General features: G+C 43.8%; 1 protein-coding gene across 1 annotated transcript; it reads left to right on the top strand.

Annotated features, from left to right (window-relative positions):
• The first annotated feature begins 385 nt into the window (after window positions 1-385).
• usp33 (ubiquitin specific peptidase 33) lies at window positions 386-23,848 on the top strand. The gene is made up of 24 exons (XM_070973255.1): window positions 386-567; window positions 4,256-4,354; window positions 4,767-4,820; window positions 4,947-5,009; window positions 8,380-8,529; window positions 8,824-8,932; window positions 10,936-11,005; window positions 12,455-12,568; window positions 14,462-14,540; window positions 15,754-16,198; window positions 16,328-16,468; window positions 16,599-16,714; window positions 17,026-17,198; window positions 17,294-17,364; window positions 17,448-17,481; window positions 17,613-17,658; window positions 17,747-17,927; window positions 18,061-18,187; window positions 18,345-18,514; window positions 20,737-20,818; window positions 20,904-21,012; window positions 21,623-21,725; window positions 22,402-22,470; window positions 22,641-23,848. The coding sequence occupies exons 2-24, from the start codon at window positions 4,271-4,273 to the stop codon at window positions 22,796-22,798; spliced, it is 2,748 nt and encodes a 915-aa protein (XP_070829356.1). The 5' UTR covers window positions 386-567; window positions 4,256-4,270; the 3' UTR covers window positions 22,799-23,848.
• The last annotated feature ends 88 nt before the right edge of the window (window positions 23,849-23,936 follow it).

The following is a 23,936-nucleotide window of genomic DNA, read 5'->3' as shown; positions in this document are numbered from 1 at the left end:
TGCACATAACACACTAGATGGCGCTTGGGATGGGTTTACTGCCTGTTGGACTTATTTTCAACATCAGGTGAGCATCTTTACACTCTTTTTTTTTCTGGCCAATTTGTCCTTAATTTAGGAAGTAACCATTTCACAGAAGCTCTGAGACCATTGAATATCATTTACATTGCAATTCAGTACATATTTGCTACGCATGTCCTGTCACACATGAGCTCGTATGACTTTGCCACATGTTTAGCCTAATTAATAGTTGCTATATTGCAAATAATATGTCTCATTGTGATGATAAACAAATGTATTTTTGTTTGAAGTATAAAGGGCATAAACGTAAAAATAAGATGTGATGTTGACAGTAGGATGGGGAGGGGTCATGTGGGGTTTTTTTAACCGGAAAAGGGGCGGGGACTGCTGTAACGTTAGCAACCACGCTGAGGGACAGGAACGGTTATCGTTTAATGTGAAGGATTGCCCTTTGAAATATGCCTGTAAATACAGACTGAATCTGACTCTTACACATCAAGTACAACCGGATCTACCCGAGACACGTCGTTTCTTTCCATCGTGCAGGTAAGGATCGTGGATAACATTATTTTTGGATGCTAGCTAGCTGCTGCTGACTGGTGTAATGTTAGTCACTGTGGAATAGTCGGTGATCATGTCATCAGGAACGTTAGCAGGCTAACATTAGCTAGCATGCTGCTAGCGAGATGGTTATCAATAACAAACCATCTAAGTTAACTCTCAACATTATCTTATGTGATTAAATCGATGGATATCGCTTGTTTTATACGTTATTCTAATCGTTATGGCTAGCTAAAAGCTTAATTTGATGACCGATTATTACCAACAGGCTAATGCTAACAGCCAAAGGTTGCTAGTCTGTCTGTGACGCTGTCAACGCCTCGCCTGGGTTTGACAGCTCAATTTGAGCAGTGGACAAGGCCAAAGCCTCGCACATCTGTACTCTGTCTTTATCTACCACACACAAAACTGGCTACTTGCTATATTTGAAAACCTGGCCGAAATAAGTTGGTACCTAGTTATTTCAAAATGTCGCACTCTATATCTAGCTAACAGTAGCTGTCAAGTAACATTACGTTTCCAACATAATGGCTAGCTGTTAATGTTATTCCTTTGTGGCTGGTCTGCTTGTAACACTGTACTGTGATGGTGCTTAGGTTACTAACTATGCAGTGCTGCAGTGTTAGTGCACTATTATTTAGCGTCTGATTGAGCTGTGGGATGACAATGAGTCTGGCAACATCGGTTTCATGTGCACCGCCTGGTTTGGGTCAACGCCCCACCCTGACTGTACCACCTCTTTGTGCAGATTTAAATCTCCTTGATGATGATTGTGATGGTTGTGAAGACAATGATAGGGTGAGGATGGTTTGTGATGGTGAAAGAGTGAGGATATACAGCTTCTCCTCCACCAGCTGTGTGTAATCGCCGGAGGCTTGACAGTGAAACCACCGGTTAATGCGATTTTCCTCGTGTGTGCTGTTAGTTTAATAGTGACTGTTTTACTATCAGAGACACAGTGAATCTTTTTATTTGACTTTTTGAATGGATGCTCTCAAAGTTCGGGAACGTGTAAGACAAATATGACTGTAGTTGGCCTTGTTCCACATCAGTTTGGATTTACTTAATGTGTGAAAAATAAAGCTCTACACTCTGTTAACCAGGGTGATTGCTAAATAGGCTTATAAATATTATTGATTAGGTGAGGAAACAGGCATATGGATCGTACAGGAAAGAACATGGACTTGACTGAGGGTCAGCCTCTTCTTGTGCTCACGCGAATCTCCCACCTGACCTGTTGTCAGGATACGTGGTGTGTATACATCCACCTCTTTGCATTGCAGAGTGATCCTATTGTCTTGTGTGTGCAAACAATGAGAATTTGTGGACCCCTGAATCAACACAAATAAGCTCTTCATCAACCATGAACATGCAAAATATCAGGTGGCGTGATGTCTTGTGTGCTTTTTCCACACACATGTTCTCTTGTCTCCTTAAGTGTTTGTTGGCAAGCCGGAGCTGTGCATCATGGGTCCGAAGCGGGTTGGCGTATGTCATGACGCTCGGCGTGAATGGTTTTTACCCTGTTGGTGTAGTTTGAATGTGCTGAATCACGTGCAGCACAGGGGAGAGCTGTGGGCTCGGCTCTGCTCTCATCATAACATCGACGCTTGAACAGCCTAATGCCAACGTCCTCTTACATGGCCCTCACTTTGTAGCCTTGCCATGGGCAATGTAGTCACACATCGAGGCTGTGGTATCCTGTGGGTGACAGACATGTCAAAATCACGCGTTGTAGGTCTGAAGAGGCCTTTTCAGCCAGAGAGAATCATTATGATTAATCTTTTTTTATGAGGTTACAACACATTAACAGCTGTAGTGGCTCCTGGAATAACTTTGCTGGTTGGTAAATGCATTATCAATATATTATTTATTTTCTGCATTTCCTGTTTTGTTGCTTTTACATTTCAAACAGTCAGTTTTTTCAGAGCTGATTTACTTTTGCCAGACGTTCATGTCCAGCTGAGAAGACGCGTCTACAAACCATTGACCAAACTGTGCTCGTATAATTTGTCTCTTATGAGAAATGACTTCAGCAGGCAGCCTGCTACAGCAGGAGTCCATCATAAGGGTATAAAGACATTTGTGACACAAATATATTTGTGCAAATGCAGAATTTTGAAGATTTTTTTCAAAAGGATTATTTAACATACATTGTCACTATGTTGAATAGCTGCTCAGCTCAGCAGAGTTATGACACTTCATAACTTATGTATCATCAGAATTGTAATTGCTTCTTCTGAACAATAAATAGTTAGAGCCTGGGAAGGTAGAGTGGAGCATCCCTGTAAAGAAGGGACAGAAAAGCTCTTGCCCACTACCGTGAGGACCGGGGTTCAGCATTGGGGTGCAGTTGTATTTTTAATTGCAGGAGTATATTAATGGACTTGCCTGGAAGGGGGTATGGTGCTCATACTGGACACTGGCCAGTCAAAGAACAGCCATCAAAATGTTTCGCTGTTCATCTTCAGTTGTGAAGTGACAGGAAGTAACTGGAGAGAAGTACACACAGAGAAGTCACATGACCAGTCCCCGACCTGAGGTGGAAAGTCACATGACTACTGACGTGCCGCTGAAGCCTGCTCTTCAGAGGAGATGGTATTCCCAACAGCTTATGGCAGAGCCCCTTCTCCCCCTTCTGAGGTGGAGCGAGCTGGTTCATCCATAAAGCACTGAGGTATTACTGTTAGCACAGCATCATCAGCTGAGGACAGGTGGCGTCTCGGACCCCCTCCTCTGTTTAGTGAGGGCTCTGTACTCTGTCATAGATGGGCTCCTGGACCCTTCTTTCAAACAACCTAAGGAAGGGGTGATTAGAAACTTGGGTAAGCTGTTTACATTTATTGTCTTGGTTTCTTCTAAGTTCCGTTGTTTACACGCACAGCTTACCACAATCTCCCAAAACTCAGTGTTACCAGGTAACATTTGCGCATGTAAACACACTCTGTGTCACTTCCCCATTTCTCTTACACTCCTGCAACATGGGCCACTTCCTCTATGTCGCCTCTGCAGAGACATGTCCCACACTGCTGCAGGGGCATCGTCCACTTGAATGTCACTGTCAGCGGTGGTGAATATGCACATGATCCGCTCTTGTGCGCTTTCTGCTGAGCTCGTGTCAGAGTCGGCCGTCATTTTACATCTTTCTCTCATGAGAAATGGAATAAAATTCCCACAGCTGAAGTGAAGATGGACATGTTTGAGCTTTGGTGATTAGCAGAATTGAATCATTTGGGCAGTGTTCGCACAGGATTTGTTCCAACTTGTTCTTAAAGTCTCTGCTTCTTTCTGCATCGTCAGCACTGAAATCAGTTATGGCACCGGCATTCAGACGCAGCTTGTTCCACATGAGCTGTTGACAGCTGTGGTGTGATGCGCTGCTTGGCGCGTCAGTGGCTGGTATTAAGAATTTGTCAGCCATGCGGGCATGGAAAACTTATGTCGTGGGCTGGCTGGTGATTCAGGTTACATTAGCTTGACTGTTTTTCTTGTCCTCTGCGCTCTTCTTCTCGTCCTCTCTCACGTATCAGATGTGTGGTCGATAAACATCCTTTGAAAACAAAAAGTCCTGCATTGTTTTATAAATAGGAGCTCAAAGACTCGCCTGATTTAAAATGCAAGTTGCGCACTTAATGTTGGGTTTTGTCCTCCATCTTTCTCTCACTCTCTCTAGACCTGTGGCTGAGCAATGCCGCCGGCGTCCAGCAGTGACTGCCCCCACCTGGACTGCGTGGGGGAGATCACAAAGGAGGAACTCATTCAGAAATCCCATGTGAGTGACCCTCCATCATGACCCTGCCCTACATACGACCACAACTTACCTCTCTTTTATTTAATCTTTTATTATCAGGGTACGTGCAGGTCTTGAAAATACTCAATAATCATTGAAGTCACTTCACATGTGAGGAGATGTTGTGCAGCTCTAAACTAAAAGTAGGATTGTCGTGACAGTGGATTGCATGCACAGCAGGCTCTGTAACAACTATTGCGTGCTATGTGGTGTTATAAAGGTCTTACAAGTCTTGAACTTGGTCAACTCAGCAAAAACTGTGAATAACTTTTTCTATCACTTTACCAAGTCTGAATTCACAGCCTCATTTTCCTGTCTGTTGTTGACCTCAGCTGCTCCTCGCTGCTTCTCATCTCTCTTCAACTCTAACCTGCGTGTCTTCATGTTTGTCTAGGGCCAGTGCCAAGACTGTAAAGTTGGAGGACCAAATTTGTGGGCATGTTTGGAGGTATGACTCGCTCATAGCCAAAAAAAAAAAAAAAAGAAGAAGTAGATTTGATGGTTTGAATTACAACATCCTGCGATTTTGTTTGTCACCAGAAACATGTGATTTCTGTTTTGTTTTTCTCTGCAGAACGGCTGTGCGTACGTAGGCTGTGGAGAATCTCACACTGACCACAGCACTGTGCACTCGCAGGTGAGAGAGCTCAAACCTCACTGGTGCCTTTCACTAAGGAAACATTAATAAAAGCATAGAAAAGGACAGGATGTGACTGAAAGGGCAGACGTCTCAAAAGTCTTTATTGTGATGTTGAAACCAAAAGGGGGAGTCAGTAGAGAAGCAGACACAGATGGCCGGACGGGACAGGAATACCACTTCAGGGTCCCAGGAGCCATGACTTGGAATAAAACTGCCTCCAGCACTGCTTTATTTTTAACATTTTTCTCCACACGGCCTGAGAGCCAGCGCGTGCATCTTGTAGCTTTTGAAGTGCACAAATTGTTAAAAACCATCAAGCTATCTCTGTCTGCCCACACCTCCACATTCAGTGCGATTTCAGCAGCACATCATCCATTATTAATTGCCATTCCTCTGGGAAATGGGGTGATTCAGTTGCACTGTCAGTTCCATGGTTACAGTATCTGCCCCTCCTGGCTGCTCAGCTTTACTCAGCCTCTGGTCTTCCCACTGTTGACTCAGGCTTTTCTTCCAGCACGCCAGGGCCAAGTGGGGTCAGAAGGCGAAAAGGAGGAATATGAAGGCAAACATGCAATTTGCTCTGCCTATTAGTATCCACGAAACTGCTCAAACCATTGTCCAGAAAGGGCCTGTTCAAGTGCAAACCTCTTCAGAGGCAGAGCCCTCCACCCAGATGAAAGACAGATTCTGGTTACGGAGCAGGCTGGCAAAGAAACATAATATTAGCTAACTGATTTTGAGTGATATTGCCAGTGGATTTTACATCCATCCACTTATCCAGGACATCTGTCTGCGGCACGCCAACCGCCTTAGTGTTTTTTCAGCGGAAGCCATCTTTAAATCTTGTAAAAAAAAAAAAAAAAAGAAGAAGGCCATGCTTAATTAGTGCTTCGGAGGCCCCAAGGGGGAGGGGTGAGGATGGGCATTTAAATCTCTTGCCTATGCAATGAGAAAGACTGCTGCAGGATCAGATCGCATGCAGTTGCATCGCAGTCTACTGCTGTGTACTGCGAATAATAATAAGAAGAAGATAATCACAACTTTATTAATCACAACATCACATGCACATGCCATGCTTCAGTGAACACACAACTACACAACATGCACACGCCATGCATCAGTGAAATTATTTCTTCTGTGTTTGACCCATCCGGGTAAGTCCTTCCTCTGCAGCAGACCTGGAGCGGTGGGCTGCCAGCCGACAGCGGCGCCCGGGGACTGTTTCTTCTTGTCACCATCGGTCAGGTGGTGCTCTTCTTGCATGTTTTTAGTGGGTTTTTTTTATGGAGGATACCCCAGGTGAAGTCCACACAGAAGGGCCCCTTTCCTCGAGCACCCACAGCGCCCCAGGCGGGAGTCAAACCCGGGACCTTCTAGCTGTGAGGCGACAGTGTTACCACTGTGCCACCGTGCCACCTATAAATACAAGGGACTGTTTTAAAACGTTGAGTTGCAAGTCACAGCTCGATCGGCTAATTTCAGAAGTTGAAGCTCCAGTTCTGTGTGTGCTTATGGTAACCAAATGGGACACATAATTAGTATTTACATGTAGGTCGTATTTCAAACATCATTATGCACCAGAAAAGACTTCTGAGGCTAATTCCACCAGTGGGAATCTTTGGAAATCCCTCTTCATATTGTGGATAAAGGATGGGGAAATTACCACCACAGTTCCAGTCACAGTACTCCTCTTAAAATATCAGATTTGTGCTCGAGCGGGTTTGCTTTCTGCACATCCACTGACAGAGCCACCCCGAGAAGAACAGCGGCCGCTGGCGTATTGATTTCCGTCTGTCGTGTCCTGAATGCTGAAGGCGGGAGACGAACACAACCAGACCCACCGTGAAGCAGGTGTTGAATCCAAACGGGCGCTGCGATGCTGTGCCATGCTTTGCGAGCATGATACGAGTTGCTGACACGCTCGGGCAGGTTTTACATCATCTTCATCTCCCAAGTATTTTTCTGTGTGTGCAGAAGAAGAAGCATGAAGGATTTGTTTTGGACCAATGCATTGGTTTTTTTGGTTTTTTTTTAAGGAACATTTTTGCAGACCAGAAGTAAAGTAACAACAAATTATCCACATGATGCCACAAAACAGTTAATTCTAATGTGAAACTTTTTGCGGGCTGGTAAAAGCATCCTCTAAGCCCCATAAATCCAGCTTGTTGTTAATGTCCTACCTGGTATCCTTTCCTCCATGAATTATTTAAGCTTGGGAGTTTCATGGCCGTGCTCAGTCTGGTGCATCCCCTCTGCCAGCTCTGCTCCTGCCCCGCTGCGCGAAGGCTAATGCAGCCCTGATGAATAATGCAGGGTGTGCTGGTCGGCTGCTGCTCACGTTCGGTCTCCTGTCGACCCGCCAGGCTGCCGGTGTTTGTCATGGCCGAGTTCTGCTGACCCAGAACTCTGCCATGTTTCCACAGCAGAAAAGTCTGCCCTGCAGCAACCCTCACTGCGCCTCTAACTAAAGCTGCAACCTGAGACGTTCAGCTCAGAGTTAGTGTCCAGCAACTTGAAAATAAAATGTTAAACACAGTGATGTGTTTCAGGTTTTGTTTGTCTTTTGCTTGTTTGCAGTGAATCTCATAGAAGGGGGGAGTGAGTGTTAGTGTTGAATGTCAGCTTCTCGGGATATACTTTTTAAAATTAAAAGTAAAATCTAAACATGGATTGGTTTTGAGTGTATTGAGCATCGTTCAGGTGTAGCTCCAGCTCTTCAGTTGCAGTTTTTCTTTGTCTTTTGTGATTAGGAACTGAATATCTTTAGGTTTTGAACTTTGAGTCAACAAAACAAGCAGTTTGAAAATGTAAAATAAGAAAGTTTCACCATTTTCTGATATTTTACAGACCAAAAAATGAATTTAATATTTGTGAACTGCAGCTTTGCGTGATTGTAGATGGTATTTTTTACTACTTAGAGGTGGAACGTTTAAAAAACAAAGCAGATTAGCATTGTACAACTTGTAGTCAGTCTTTGTTTGCACTGTAACTGCTTTGATTGCTGGTGAGGATAAAAAGTACTAAATCAATATTGTCAATGGTGCTGACATTGTGTGACTTAAGTTTTCATATTTGCTGCAGCAGAATCCTCCATAAAAGTTCAGTTTGTGCACCGTGGATTCGACAGGACCAACCACCAGCAGACAAACCTCAGTTTGTTATATAAGAGCGAAAGCAGCCTGCTGCTTATCTAATGAAATATAGATTGGTAGATTGTGTTGAAGGTAAAGAAGCAGCTTTTTGATAAGACAGTGCACATGTGCTTTATCAGCTGTTCTGGGATAAATTTTAACACTCTTTTCTTGTTTCACTTTCCTTTGTACGCTTTCATGTCCGCTCACGAAACGTTTGACCTCTGTGTGCGCAGGAGACGAGGCACAACCTCACGGTCAACCTGACCACGCTCCGAGTGTGGTGCTACGCCTGCGGCAAGGAGGTTTTCCTGGAGCGTAAACTAGGCCCTCACTCTCCCCACGCCAACAGCAAACCCCTCCCCTCTCCACAGAGCGCTGGTCAGGTAGGAGCCGCTCACTCATAAAGACAACATTCAAAGAAATTCTAATTCCTGAGCATGGATTGAATGCAGTCTTACATTTCTCTGTGTGGTCTGAATAAATACATCGCATGTTCCCTTCATAAACACTTCGTTACATAACTGCGTGCGTTCCTATCGCTATCAGAGCTGTAGGATAACGACTTCCACCACTTTATCCGGAGTGACAGCTGAATTGTCAAATTGTTGTACGCTGTTACTCATTTACTAGATAAGCATTTTACGATGAGTGCTGTGTGTGCTGCTCTGTCGCTCCAGGATAACAGCAGGGCCCCTGGGAGCCCGACCTCTCTGAGAGTGCCCCCTAATGGAGGCTGTGAAGACCTGGACATGGAGACAGAGGAGGAGGATGACCTGCGTGCCAGAGGTGAGCTCGCCACAAAATGAATGCTACAAATAATTAGAGTTTATCACCAGAGACGCTGTTTATTACAGGACAATGTGTTCACATGAAGTGGCCACGAACGTCAGCTACAAGGTCAGCAAACACATTGAGAAACAGATGCTGCAGATGAAGAGTTCCAGTGCTGCTGCAGTAAACACGTTTCTAGCCCAGATTATCATTTCAATAATTAAAGTCACCTGCTTTTGAAGTCAGTGAGGTGACTAAAATTTAATTACCTTCTATCAGCTCTTAATCCAAGTATGACTAAATTAAAAAGGTGAACATTGCTTGGATAATTTGAGGTTAAACCTCAAACACAGGAGCTCTGTAATCAGCAGTTGGTTTAGTTCAGAGCACAGGTGACGATTTGAATTAAGAAGAGCAGGAAACGACAAGAGGGACGCTTTTTAAAGACCCTGACACACCGAGCGGGCTTCAAAGTACGAGGGCGGGCGAATGCTGGCTGGTGCCTTGCCTCACTCTGCCTCCAGTCCTCTGTTAGAAGGAGCACTTGAACACACCAGAAAGACTCCAGCCAATATCCAAAACATCATTAGAAAGACAGAAACAGTTTTGTTAGATGTAGCCGGCTAGAGCCAGCTAGCACTGGCAAAAAATGGAGGCAACACAAAGTCACACATGGTTCCTAAGCAGGACTACAGACCCTCCTGTGTAGCTCAGTGGGTCGAGCCTTTCGGACACCGCAGCGAGCTGGGCTGCGCACGCCGCTTTGCTCAACACAGCAAAAAGCCATTGTGGCGCGGCGCGAGCCGTTGGAAGTAATATGTTTCAGAGAGCAGTGGTGCCTTTGTTGTGTAGAGTCTGGAAGGGCCCAAACACTTCAGTGCTGAGTGCTTCGGCCCCACTGGAGCCACCGGTGCTAATAATGTTTTCAGTCAGCGCTCTGAGACGCGCACAGGCTCCTCCAAATGGCATATGTTATGTTAAACCTCATGTGGTGCAGCTCAGGCACTGGCACCAGTCACCGCCGTGGTTATTTTTGTCCTAAATACAGATCATGTGATCAGGAGGTGGAGTACACAGGCATTGTAAGACCAGCATCCTGTGCAGAGCGAGCTGGTCGCATAAGGTCATCAGTTTTGATAACGTGAGGCGCGCATCACCCTCAGGGAAGCGAGGAAGAGTGGAACGAGACATGAGGCAAAGATACTGCCTGAGGTTAGGGGACAGATGCAGTCCATTAAAACAACAGGAAGTCATTGGCTGATTTGACCTGCTTATCAACATGGTCACCAAAGAGGCAGTTCATCTTCTTTGACATGACTGCCACAGTCATAACTCAGTTTGTCATCACTCTTTTAGTCTGTTTCTGAGGGTGTCATTGTCTCCGGTGTGCATCCTGAATTAATGTCATAAATCTGCTTGGAAATCATAGAAATAAAAAACTCCTCTAACTCTCCTTGTAACTCCAGAACTTGCTTGAGATTGTTTTCCACGTTTTCTCCAGTGTCACAGTAATCCACTGATCTGATCTAGCAAACAGGAACGGCTGATGGCGAATTCAGCATGGATTTACTGTAATGGTGCTAATTTCCCTAAATGTAAACAAACAGAGGCTAAAAGAAAGCAGTTCACACCCCCAAAGCATTATGGCAGCTGTAGTCTCAAAACGTAATAGAAGTTAGACTAAGAATACTAAGTAGGAGTGACAAAATCTACTAATGTTAACTGTTTCACTGGGTTTTTTTAAGTGAATGGGGGGCCCACAGTGTCAGACTTAGGTATAAGATTAATCAGCTACCACTGCTTTGGTCAGAAAAATAACATCTGAGTCCAGCGGCCATGGCAGCTGATTTAAGATACACCAGGTAGCCACTTTCTCTGCTCCTGCTGTAAAATATTAATCTCGGAAATGGAATGGGTCCCCTTAACAATGTAGAGGCTTCCCGGCTGCCGTCAGTCAGTTTACAAGCTTCTGATGAGTGGCTTGTTTTAATTTCCCTGGTGTGTTCTGTCTCCCTCAGGCCTGACAGGGCTGAAGAACATAGGCAACACCTGCTACATGAACGCCGCCCTCCAGGCCCTCTCCAACTGGTGAGACCTCAGTTAACCTGCCTTCTGTCCCTGCACCCCCCCACCCCCCACCCCCCGCCGACCCCACATCACCTCTCTTTCTTGGTGTTCATTTCTCCTCGCTGCCCACGCTTTCGGCACGTTTCTTTTGGGGGGCCGTTTGCTGTTTTATTCGCCGCTCGCCTGGCTCTTGTTGAAGACAGACCGTGGCTGTGCTCATTTGGGAGAGCGACTGCTGAGTGAAAACTGCTGCAGTGCACCATTTGAGATGGCAGAAATGGCCTTTTGTCGTTCCCTGTAGGGTCTTCTGTTACAAATGAACACCAACTCTTTCCCAATCTCCTCTCTCCTTTCGCCTCCTCCGTTTCTTTTCCCACCATGTCTTTTTATGGCTCTCCTTTTACTGTTTCTCTCCCAGTCTGCTGCATTTTTTTTATTGTTTATTGAATTGCCAATCCTTGTGGTTCACTCTTTGTGATTGGATTGTTGGTGCGGTCACTTAAATTAGGGCTCCACTGCAGAGCCAGAGGCTGTGTTATTACTTACTTTGTACCTCTTACTTTTTATTTTATCTTCCACGGTACAGCAAGGCACAGCAAACCCCTTGCGCCTTTGTAATACTATCCACCCAGAGGCTTGGACGTCTTTAAATTAAACCGATGATGCCTCGTGTGGATACAAGTCAAAATGGGAAAAGATGTGGGTCAAAATTTGCAATCTAAATCACATTCCAAAAATAGGAGGAAGTGAGTCACGCAGCTGCGGAAGGAGGGACCTTTTCTGAAACTTTGCTTTGATGTCTGTTTGTGTGAGCGCTGCTTCTTTCGCTTACTGTCGGGTCATTATTCAGTTGGAAGGACTTTCCTCCTGCCAAGGGAAGGGAACACTCCATGCCTTATTCATTCTGTAGTTTGTCTCTTTCTCGCAAATTCCTGTCTGCTCTGTATCCATCAAATAAAATCCCCTCAGCTGTTTTTCTTCTCAGCTATTTCCGATGTCCCTCAGCTTTCAGCTGCATGCGGAGTTTTCCGAACCTCTGGGAATTTTGTGTTCTTGCTCTATGGGCGAAATATGACTTAAATGAAATGAAATGAATGAAAAAAAAAAGACAGAATTATTTACAAATGCTGAACTTAAGCCTCTGTGGATTTCCTTTCCTGCTCCTGTCATTTTCTGCTTTGTGTGACCTTTTTGAATGTAATATCAGAAGCATTGTAAACCTGGTGCGGAGCAGATCTTAAGCAGTCACCTGCAAACATATCGCGTTATAATAACGTTGCACTATAGCGTAGCTGTCTGAATTGTATCTGCTTCTCTCGGACTTCCTGAGGATTATATGCAGGTTTCTGAGAATTGGCCACTGCATTACAAGCTTTTTGGTAATAGCAATCAGTCTGTTAAAGGGCAGATATTCAGTGAAAGCCTGTTTGATTTCCATATGTGATATATTTATCCCTCTTTCCACCGCAGCCCGCCCTTGACACAGTTCTTTCTTGAATGTGGTGGCATGGTGAGGACGGACAAGAAGCCTGCGCTCTGCAAAAGCTACCAGAAGCTAGTGTCAGACCTGTGGCACAAGAACAGGTGGGTTTGCCTTTTTGTAGCTGCTGTTTGGATCACTGCAGCCTCTTAAGCTAACCCGCAAGCCAAGCTCGTGGTCATTATTCAGTGGCCACTTTCATCATTTTCCCATGTTTAGAACATGACTGCGGAGCGACTGTGCTGTTAAACTCAGCATCCATAATTTTCTTTTTATTGAACATCATAACATACATTCTGCATACAGCTGGTACGCAATGACTGAGTGTTTTTTTTTTTCAAATGCAATATCTTTAAATTAATCATGACAATTCAAAAAAGAAGAAAAAAAAGAGAATAAAAAAAGAAAGGAAAGGAATTCCTCAGTCCTTTACTTTAAATGAAAATAAAGAATGGCCGTACCTTTTCATGTACACAAATTAAATTATGCCCAGGGCATAGTGGTTATTTACATTCTACCATGTATTCTGACCAGTTAAACTAACAGAATTTTACTGTGTTATCAGTGTAGCGAATTTAGTAAAGTAAAATAAAATAAAAAGAAACGAAACATTCCAACTTCTGTAGCTATGAACTAGGTGTTTTTTCCACAATGTACATCTCAGATAAGATCTGACCTAATTGGTTTTATGTACTCTATCCAGTTTTCCCAAATTCTTTTAAATCTACCCACCTCCGGTCTCAAAGAAAAAGTTAGTTTCTCCATCACCTTAGGTACCTCATTCTTCATCCATTTTCTGGTAATTGCTTTTTTGCTTGCAGTCAGCATTATTCTATAAATATGTTTGTCCCCAAATCTTTTAAAGTTTATGTGCAGTTTCCCCAGGTATAATACCTCAAATGTATGTGGAAGGTCTACCTTTAGTATTTTATCCATGCACTTCTTAAGCTCCTGCCAGTAGCTGCCAACGGAGGGATAAGCCCAGAACATGTGGAAGTGGTCAGCTTTTTCAGCTCCACATAATCTCCAACACTTTATGTCATGATGCTTTGACAGTTTCTCAATACCAAGTACGCCAAGTTCGGATTTACAAACTTGGCAGTTCGGACTTAGCAAGTTCAAACTGGGAGTACAGTCTCTCCAGGACGGGAGGTCGCAGGACGGTCATTCTGCAGTTGGGATGGCAGCGTACTTGATGACGTTAGCAGAACGACACATCTCCAAAAACTTTGGAGCAAATTTTAAACTACGCGCTATCGTGATGAATCAACCGCAGATTTTAAGTTTTAACATCCACTTTCTCACATAAAATAATCTTAAAACCACATTCCGTACTACTAAAAACAGCAGTATTTCGAAACTTGTAACTTACAGTTGTGAATCCTCTCCTCCGCCATCGTTGCTACGAAATGCATTATGGGATACGTGGCTGCCCCAATTCCACACAAGTCACCACCCGATGCATCCTTGATAAAATGGGAGGTGCAAGAACACATCAGGGTATTTGAGTGTACGTGGCGAGATGTGGACTTTTGAATTGGAACAGTACTGTCTCAGACTGAGACAGATGACATTTCTCAAGTACACAAGAACACAAGTACAGAGAACGCATATTGAGAAAGGCCTAGAGTCTGTGCTGGTGTTCTGAAGAATCTTATGATGTTCTTCCCCCCGTGTTCTCTCCATGATAAGGAGCAAGTTGTTCTCCGCTGCTGCTCATTTATCTCTTCCCATTCATCCACTGATATGACAATATTTGCCTCCTTCTCCCACCTCTCTTTTATATACACACCGTGTCAATTCCCTTCCAGTCTCCACTCTCTTATGTAATTTGGAAATTAGCTTTTTCCCCAGTTTCAGTCACATTTCTGCAGCAGCCAGTCTTGATTTCAAACTCTACGCTTCTTCTTCTTCTTCTTCTTCTTCTTCTTCTTCTTCTTCTTCTTCTTCTTCTTCTTCTTCTTCTTCTTAATGGGCTGTGTTTTGTCACTTTGCAGACCCTCCTACGTGGTCCCAACCAACTTGTTCCAGGGGATCAAAGCCATAAACCCCATGTTTAGAGGATATTCTCAGCAGGTGGGTCATCGCTGATGGTGAAATACGTGTGCAACACAGATGCGTTTGAGACTTTGTTTCATTCAGCTGTTGTGATTTAACGGGTGGATTTTTTTGCTCGTACCTCGGTGGTTTCCAAATGAATAAATGCGAATATAAAACATGGATTACGGTTTGAATTGATTATACAGTTAGTGGAATATTTATCGTGTTCGTAGCGATGTGTGGGTGTCTCAAAATGTGTTCAGAGACGTGTGGTAATGCATTATTCTTCCTCTGCTTTTTAGAGTAAATAGCTGTGATGTGCAGCACACATAATACACACATGTCTGTGACGGCACTTTTCTTTTAAGAATGAATTTGTGCTGAGCTGTGTTCACACTGCAGCTGGAAAGTCGTCACTGATCTTACAGTCTCGCCCTTTTCTCTTCCACTCCGTATCCCTCTGTGCTCATTACTTTACAGAAATTACATTAGCTCCAACCCAAATCACTCGGCCAGATAAACCGAATCCTCTGCTTTGCAATTACTAGCTTCTGACTTTCATTCACACACAAGTGCACACGTTAAACCTGAAGGTAAATTGCTTGATTTGATTCCAGGTGAAAGAAAACATTTACGTTACAGCTATAAAGAAAGACAGTTGACTGGAGCATGTCTTATCTTTGTCCAGTGTCTGTAAATAAGGGATTTATGAGCCTGAACGGCAAAATGATAAAAAGTCCTGTTTCCCTTTGGCTTGCCAGTGTTTGTTCAGCGGAGTTAGCTGAGGAATATTCATTTGTCACGCCACCCTGGGCTGCACAGCCTTGGAATTAGCATTGCTATGAATAAAGTTAACACTGCAGGTCCTGGGAGAGGACAGTTCATTTGGCTTGAGAGGGAGATTGGATGTCTGAGGCTCATTAAGTTTGATTACACATTCATGAGCATTCGGTTTCGGATTTTTGTGTTGCAGAATTGGGATAAACAAAGAGGTGAAGCCTTTGCTGTTTGTAAATTGGAAAAAATTAGCTTTGGGAAAGCTTTGCTGTGTCTGTCAAGCATGATTATATTGAAGGGGAATTAGTTCTGCATTATATTTCAATGTTCTTTTCGGAGAGAGGAAATGAACATTTTTTTCGCAGACTACTGTGACTGAAGTAGCTGCGAAAAAACTCTAAAATTTTCCCAGCTAGAACTAATTTGTTACCTCAACTAACGTTTCTTGTGATTATCCCGGCTCGGCCTCCAGGACTCCCAGGAGTTCCTGCGCTGCTTGATGGATCAACTTCATGAGGAGCTGAAGGAGCCGCTGCCCGAGCCCTACGACCAGTCCAACGGCATCACCGTGGACGACGGCCACGAGGAGGACAACCACAGTCAGTCGGACAATGACTTCCAGTCGTGCGAGTCCTGCGGCAGCAGCGAGCGGGCCGATAACGAGGTGCAGGGCGGGAACGTGCTGATAGACGACACCAACGAGGCCGAGATGCTGATTCCTGAGCAAGATGAGATCCAGGCCAACAGGGAGTGGCAGAAGGAGAAGAACATGATTAATGACTTTTACCGCTCTGGAGTTAATGGTGTTATGGGTGGAAGCACTGGAGTGGACATTGACAAAGATGTTGATACCACGACTGAAACCACGCCCATTATCAGCAGCCAGGGAGCCATCAAGGTTCAAGGCAGAACATCAGGTAATCACGGAGAAGCAGAGACACGTTTTATTTTTCTACACTTTACTTGATGACATACCTGACCTTTTGATATCTTGCATCAAATATGTGGCTTTAAAACCCTCTAATATCTGTCCCACTCTCCACCAGATTCCTTTCCAGACATCCAAATGTCCAACAACATGAGGCCGCAGAGTCCGGTCCCAATGGAGGGACACATTCCCAAAATGTCCAGCAGCCCGCCCAAGGCCGCCTCAGGCTGGCCCAGCCTCAACCCTTCCCACAAGAAAGGTACTGGTGCATTGTCAGAGGCAGTCACATCCAGATTGAAAGCCTGAAGACTCATGTCCTCCGTCTGTCTTCGCCGACATGCTGTAAAAGACTATTCTCCCATTTCCCTCTTTTCTCTGCCTTCCCACAGCAGTGACCACATTCTCCCCTCCAAAGAACAAACGTCAGAAGAAATACCGCAGCGTCATCTCAGATGTGTTCGATGGGACCATTGTCAGCTCGGTTCAGTGCCTCACCTGTGATCGGGTTAGTGTGGATGTCTACTTTTTTTTTTGTTCTTTGTTGAGATTGCTGAGAGGGTGCGACAGACAGTAACTGGGGAGCGCTAGAGGACAGGACTTTGTGTCTTAGCTATTTCAAGGTCCTAAAAATTGAATGTTACAGAAAAATGTACTTTGGTGCTTCACTCTGATGTCCCTGTATACTGTTGATGCACTTGTACATCCACTGCCGTGCCACACAGAGTGATATTTGTGCTTCTGCTGCAAAGTGACATTTTTCAACCAAACCACGACCGAAACTGAAGCTTTACCGTCTGTGTGTTCTGCTGCTGTCAGGTGTCTGTGACCCTGGAGAACTTCCAGGATATCTCGTTGCCCATCCCAGGGAAGGAGGACCTGGCCAAGCTCCACTCCTCCACCCATCAGACCTCCCTGGTTAAAGCCGGCTCCTGCGGGGAAGCTTATGCACCGCAGGGCTGGATCGCATTTGTCATGGAATACATCAAGAGGTGTGTTGATAGTGTGCGCACTCGTCGAGCATCTGTGGCTTCATACTTCGCTGCTTTCGTTTGAGATTGACCCCTCTGTTTGTTTCCGTTCTCAGCTGGTTCTGGGGTCCAGTGGTTACGCTACAAGATTGTCTTGCAGCTTTCTTTGCCAGAGATGAACTAAAGGGTAAGCAAGTGGGCGTAAATCTGTTCTGCCAGCACAAACATGAAGACTGCTGTCTCAATAACTGAGTGTTTGTTGTTTTCTAGGCGACAACATGTACAGCTGTGAAAAATGCAAGAAGTGAGTAACTAATTCTCACTTTGCTGAATGCTTAACTCAACTGCTCATTTATTTCACATCAACAAAAACAGGGAAAAAAAATGTCTGGATCTGTAATCGTTTCCTGTCTTCTTCATCTTGTTTCCTCTTAGATTGCGAAACGGAGTCAAATTTTGTAAAATGCAAAGTTTGCCAGAGGTACGCAGACATCTCTAGTACTTCATCACATGCGTCTCACGTATTCACACGCTGCATTTCTAGAATAAAAGTTCTGTGTTTGCTCCAGATCCTGTGTATCCACTTGAAGCGCTTCAGACATGAACTGATGTTCTCCACCAAGATAAGCACCCACGTCTCCTTCCCGCTCGAGGGCCTGGACCTGCAGCCTTTTCTGGCCAAAGACAGCTCCGCCCAGACCTCCAACTACGACCTGCTGTCAGTCATCTGTCACCACGGCACTGCCAGCAGTGAGTGGGCAGATCTGCCTTCGCTTGGCGAACGCACACGAGTGTCCTGCATTCATTAGCCTGTAGGAGAATTTCACTTGTACTTGTTAGGTTTATGACTGCTGCTCTAACACATTCCCCTGTCTGATCCCAGGTGGCCACTACATAGCGTACTGCAGGAACGATGTGAACAATCTGTGGTATGAATTTGATGACCAAAGTGTGACCGAGGTGTCAGAATCCTGTGTCCAGAATGCTGAGGCTTATGTGCTCTTCTATAAGTAAGCTAACACGCAGGACTTCAGTCTTTCTACAAGAAGCCATTCATCCCTGTGACATTTTAACGTCCGCTGTGCTGCTTTGATATCCAGAAATTGCATCTTACATTTGATTACTCCGCTGCAGCCATGATTAATCTGTGGCCTGTTCCCGTCACAGAAAGAGCAACGAGGACGCGCTGAAAGAACGTAGGAGGGTGTCGGGTTTATTCAACATGATGGAGCCCAGCCTCCTGCAGTTCTACATCTCCCGCCAGTGGCTAAACAAGTTCAAGACCTTTGCAGAGCCGGGGCCCATTTCCAACGATGACTTCTTGTGTTCTCATGGAGGTGCGTGTAACTGTGTCATCCTCATGCTGAAATCACTCCGAGGTCAAAGTATCTCCCGAACAGGAATCCTGTTTCTCGCTCTGTGTGCGAGCAGCGTGCTCTGCCGTCTCCTAACGCTGCTTCTGCTTTCATCCTCGCTGTGGATTTTTTGACTTTGACAAAGCAGAGTATTCCCTTCACAACACAGCAGACTTCAAAAGGGGGTTTTACTTCCCTTTGTGCAGATGATCCTTCCTTCTCATTTTAGCTTTGAGAGGGAAGGATGCTGAAAGGGTTTGTGCCAATCAAGCGCCTTTCTTTTCAGCCCTCTATTCAGGGAGTGCTGGAAATTATGGAATTAAGTTGGAAAGAATACAGTGGCAGCACAGAATGCGTCCCATTCTGTAAATAAGCACCTGCAGGTTGTTTCCCCCTCCTTTGCGGCTACTAGCACATAATGACTGCCTCGTCAGGTACATGCAGCAGGCAGGCATACCATCAGTGCAGTGTGGCCGTGAACGTGTTGGAGCAGCAGAGCTTTTTTTTGTTATCTGAAAGTGTTGCAGTTTATTTTAATTTTCCTTTTGAAGCATGCTAGATAATACAGCATGTATTGTATAATTATTTGAATATAAAGAATCACTACACTGAATGCATACATTTGATTAGCATTACATTACACATACGTTATTATTGAGCTTTTAAGCGCCGCCTTTCATTACACGGCTCGTTTTCTCATCCTGCTGCATTTTTTTCTGCTGTTGTAAATTGTCACTGGCTTTCTGCACCCACTCAGTTTGCTGCTCTGCGGTCTCTGCAGGGTACTTTCTTATGATGTCAGGGTGATGTCAAGTCATAGAAAAAGCAAAACTAACATTTCAGGTGGGTTGACTGTAACTGTTAGGCCTGGTGACAGGACACCATTAGAGTTTAGACTGATATGATCCATTGTTGGTGTCAGAGGCCACAAATGATATCATTCACTCATCGATACCGACCTGACGTCACTGATCCAGATTCCATAGCGTCATGTTTTTATGAATTATAAATACTGTATGAAATAATGCAGTTTTAAGCCTCAACTCAGGGTACTGATTTATTTTGATTCAGAATTAGGATGAGGAAAGAACATTTTAAAATTCTAGTTGAAAGAAAGAGTAAAGCTGTTTGTCCTCTAACATAGTGCCTCCGAATGCTTTTGGCTTGTGAACCCTTAAAATGAGGCAATGTTTTCTTGTGATTTCCAGTCACAGATTATGGCTTTTTTGTGGATATGAGAGTTTCTTCTCGGATTGTTTCATTGGAAGGATTTCTAAAGGCTTGAAGAGGTGAAACTATCCACGCACAAGAGAATCTTGTGACCCCTCAGATTTATCTTAGGACTCCTTGGGATGTCTTGACCCCTTGGTTGGAAACCACTGCTCTAATGATTGGATGTGGCTGGGAAACGGGAAAAAAATTGGATTTCAACATATCTCAACTAGTGCTTTCAATCAATTGAAATATTTAAACGCAAATTAATCGCACATTTTTATCTATTCTAAATGTCCCGTTAATTAGCATTTTAATACTCTTATCAACATGGAAAAGTGGATAGACTTGCTTTGTGCAAACGTTTTGTACTGAAAACAACAACGTGTAGTGTTTTATTTCACACTAACATTCTCACTTTGAGCAGTCATTCACATTTGAAGCAAAATCTCACACAATTTAACACTGTCAATAAACAGATGACAAAAAAATAAATACTTGGTTCAAAAACCCCCTCAACAACCCTTTGTAAGGGATCAAAACAAAAAACAAAAACTGGCAACTTTTTGAAACTAAACTAAATGCATCTATTTCGGCGTTTTGCGCTTGACATCCACACAAACTGGTAGCCTACTCTTTTACAGCTATTGAGCAGGCAAGACCAAACAAGTGCGTGGGGCGTGCCTATTGTTTTGTTTCCGGTTTACAACCGGATCCTGTAGTTTTTCTTACGTTACTAGCAGTGGCCACAGCGTATATAAAAAAACTACAAGTTCACTATTTCACAAACAGCGTGATGATAAAAAAAATGACGCTGTTAAATTTGATTTGCGTTAACGCAATATTTTTGACAGCACTAATCTCAACATAATTGTAGTCACAGTGTGTCTAACACCAATCCTGAACAAATGTACATTATGTATGACGTCTCTACATACAAGACCTACCTTTAAAGTGTTGCCCTGTTAATGGATGTTTCAATGCTTCGTCAGGTGTGCCACCCAACAAAGCATCGTTCATCGACGACCTGGTGGTAATGCTACCACAGAACGTGTGGGATCACCTTTACAGCAGGTACATACAGCAGACAGGTTGCAGCATAATTTCCTGTGTAGAGTTAATTTCACCTGTGTGAGTTAATGTGGACTGCTCCCGGCAGGTACGGAGGGGGCCCAGCTGTAAACCACCTGTATGTCTGCCACACGTGCCAGATTGAGATAGAAAAACTGGAGAAACGGCGCAAATCGGAGCTGGACATGTTTGTCAGGGTAAGCCTCGTAACCAATGTTTACCAGCAAGACTCATCAGCAGCAAGGAAAGGCAGAGAATTGGTGCGAGTGATAATGCATGGTGTGTCAGTGAGCCCCTGTGCTGTCCAGTACTGATGGGTGTGTATAGGCCTATTCTCCTGTCTGTTGAACCAGTTGATAGGCTGCATGTGTTGGTGCGCTTCACCCCAGCAGGAGATGAGAGGTGTGAGCCTGATGAAAGCCTTATCATTAATGCATTGGGACAGATGCAGCTGTTATTGCCTGCTCAGTCTGCCCACTCACACAATGGCTGTTCAGAAGAATAGGTGTGTGTGCGTGTGTGTGTGTGCGTGTGTGTGTGTGCGTGCGTATGTGCAAGACACAGAAAGAGCTTCAGTAAGATAACAAGAGGAGCTGCGATTGTGTCATTTCCAAGAAAGATGAAATTGGTGCAGTGTGGTTATAGACTGTCTTCTAATTGGAATAACTACCAGAGAGAATTGATTAGCTTTGCTGTCTCCTCTCCTCTCAATCCTTTCATCCTCACTTAATTTTTTTTTTCTTTTTTTGTCTCCACTGCTCACTCCTCCCCCGTTTCCTCTTCCCCTCTCCTCCCTCCGCTCTGTAGCTGAACAAGGCGTTCCAGGAGGAGGAGTCTCCAGTGGTCATATACTGCATCAGCATGCAGTGGTTTCGTGAGTGGGAGGGCTTTGTCAAAGGAAAAGACAATGGTAATTGGACAGAAGACTCGCCTTTTCCACCCTGAGTCCTGTTTAGATGTCTGATTAAAAGGCTGAAGGTTTCCTGCTACCTCATATCTGATGATGGCTTATCACAGAAAAGCTGCTTTCATTGGGTTTGATGTTAATTTCTCCCCAAACAAACGGTCCATGTCAAGCTTATACATTCATATGGATCGGAGAAGGTGGCAAATAAAATGCTTTATATGGGACCTCCAAATTCTCTTGTTACCAAAAGCTGCTCGTGTTCAAAAGAAACTGTGAGGCCCCATTTCGTCTTTTGATTTATCTTCAAAGAGTTTGCTTTAGTCCCCCGAGTCAAGTTTCCCTCCTGCTACAGCAAAATGAAGTGTCAAAATATATTTCAGTTTCTTGCACTCGTTCTCATTTTTTGCTTCCCTTGCTTTGTATTGTCATATCTATTTATAACAGCTTACATCTGGCACTGCTGCAAATGTCTTTTTTTCCCTCTGACTTCTGCTCCTCTAATATTTGTTTTCTCTCTGTAGCGAGTGGGGAGCAGAAATTGCTTTTCATCGTGTGACAAAAACATTTGACATTTTAACATCATTGCTCTTTGAATCAATTAGCATTGAGAACAGGTCTAAGCATGAGTTTTACTGCTGCATATAATTATGACGACTAATTGTCTTTCTTCCTCTTCAAGATCCGCCGGGACCCATTGATAATTCCAAGATTACAGTAAACAAGAACGGCCATTTAACACTCAAACAAGGTACGAGTAAACTTGAAAAAAACAAAAAAGAGATAGATAACTAAAATCTTTAAAAAAAATCTTTTCTGTTAGAACAAATCTTGCTGAGGCTCTGTGGATTGGAAGAGTGTGTTGAACTATGCAGATATCAGATATTTAAGTGTGTGTGTGCGTTTGCATTGACCCTGCAGGAGCTGACTCGGGGCAGATCTCTGAAGAGACGTGGAACTTCCTCCACTCCATCTACGGAGGCGGCCCGCTCGTGACTGTTCGGCCGAACATCAGCCACCAGGAAGCAGAATCGTCGCAGTCGGAGGAGAAGATCGAGGTGGAGACGCGCTCTGTCTAATCAAGCGCTCGGCAGAAAGCAACGGAAAACATTAAACAAACGAAAAGCCTTTTATTTTGCACTTGACTTTAATTTCAAAAGCATTCAAGCAAAGGACCTCATCTTTATCGCTACACGACAGCCTTTGACAGCCGACAGAGGGAATTAACATGTCTGAAAAGGTTTGTCATGTTGTACAAAAATGTATAAAGAGCTCTTAAATTTCTATTAGCACTGTAGTATTCATGTGTCAGGTTGTTTTCAGAACCGAGCATTTAAATTATGTGCAGCTAAAAATTCCACTGAATGCCATATTTTTTTTTTTCTCGACCAAACGAGCACATACTGTATGTCCATGTGTCATGTGTTGCTGATATTGATGAATCAAAATACATCTTGCTGTAGATATATCACACATTGTTCCTGTTGTAAGAGAATATTGTTCAATGAATGATAAGGAGAACAAAATGTGACACTTAAAGTGATGAAAATCTAAAGGTTATGAAGGGACTAATTACTGACTAGTCTCAGGAATGAATTTTGTGTTTTGCACTGTTCTGTAGACGTACAAATTGGCATGCTCACGCAAATGTCTGGTTTGTATTTGAATGTACCAGTACTGATAGTATGTTGGTCAAGATTCAGCACTCGGTTATTTATCACAGAAGGGAGTGATTTAATATGATGTTAATAGATTTTTTGTAGAAAATATGTGGCAGGCAGAGTCTGTTAAGAATGCATGCTTTAACACTCAATCCCAGTTTAACATCACATGTAACTGCATGTAAATGCAAAGCTGCTCCTAAAACGTGCACGCAAATCACAATCTGGATTTATCTTCACTAAATTGTACAGCTACAGAAAGCATATTGCAGTGTGTAATCAGCATCATCATCAGCAATCTAATTAATTAAAGGCATTATTTTTATGTATGGGCATGGTGTTGCTTCATGTTTTGGCTGATAGGGGGTAAACAGGATGCTGTACTGTAAGTTTTTGCATATGGATGTCACTTGAGTAAGATCCATCCTGACTTTTGCTGGCTGACACTATTAAAACTTGATGAAAACATGTTGAACATTGTGGTCATCTTGATTTTGTCACCCTTTCATGATTTCTGATGGAGTGGTTGAAACAAGGGCTAAATTTGAAAAGAAAA

Source organism: Chaetodon trifascialis, chromosome 11 (assembly GCF_039877785.1).
Source record: "Chaetodon trifascialis isolate fChaTrf1 chromosome 11, fChaTrf1.hap1, whole genome shotgun sequence".
NCBI lineage: Eukaryota > Metazoa > Chordata > Actinopteri > Chaetodontiformes > Chaetodontidae > Chaetodon > Chaetodon trifascialis.
This window is presented reverse-complemented; position numbering and strand designations above follow the sequence as displayed.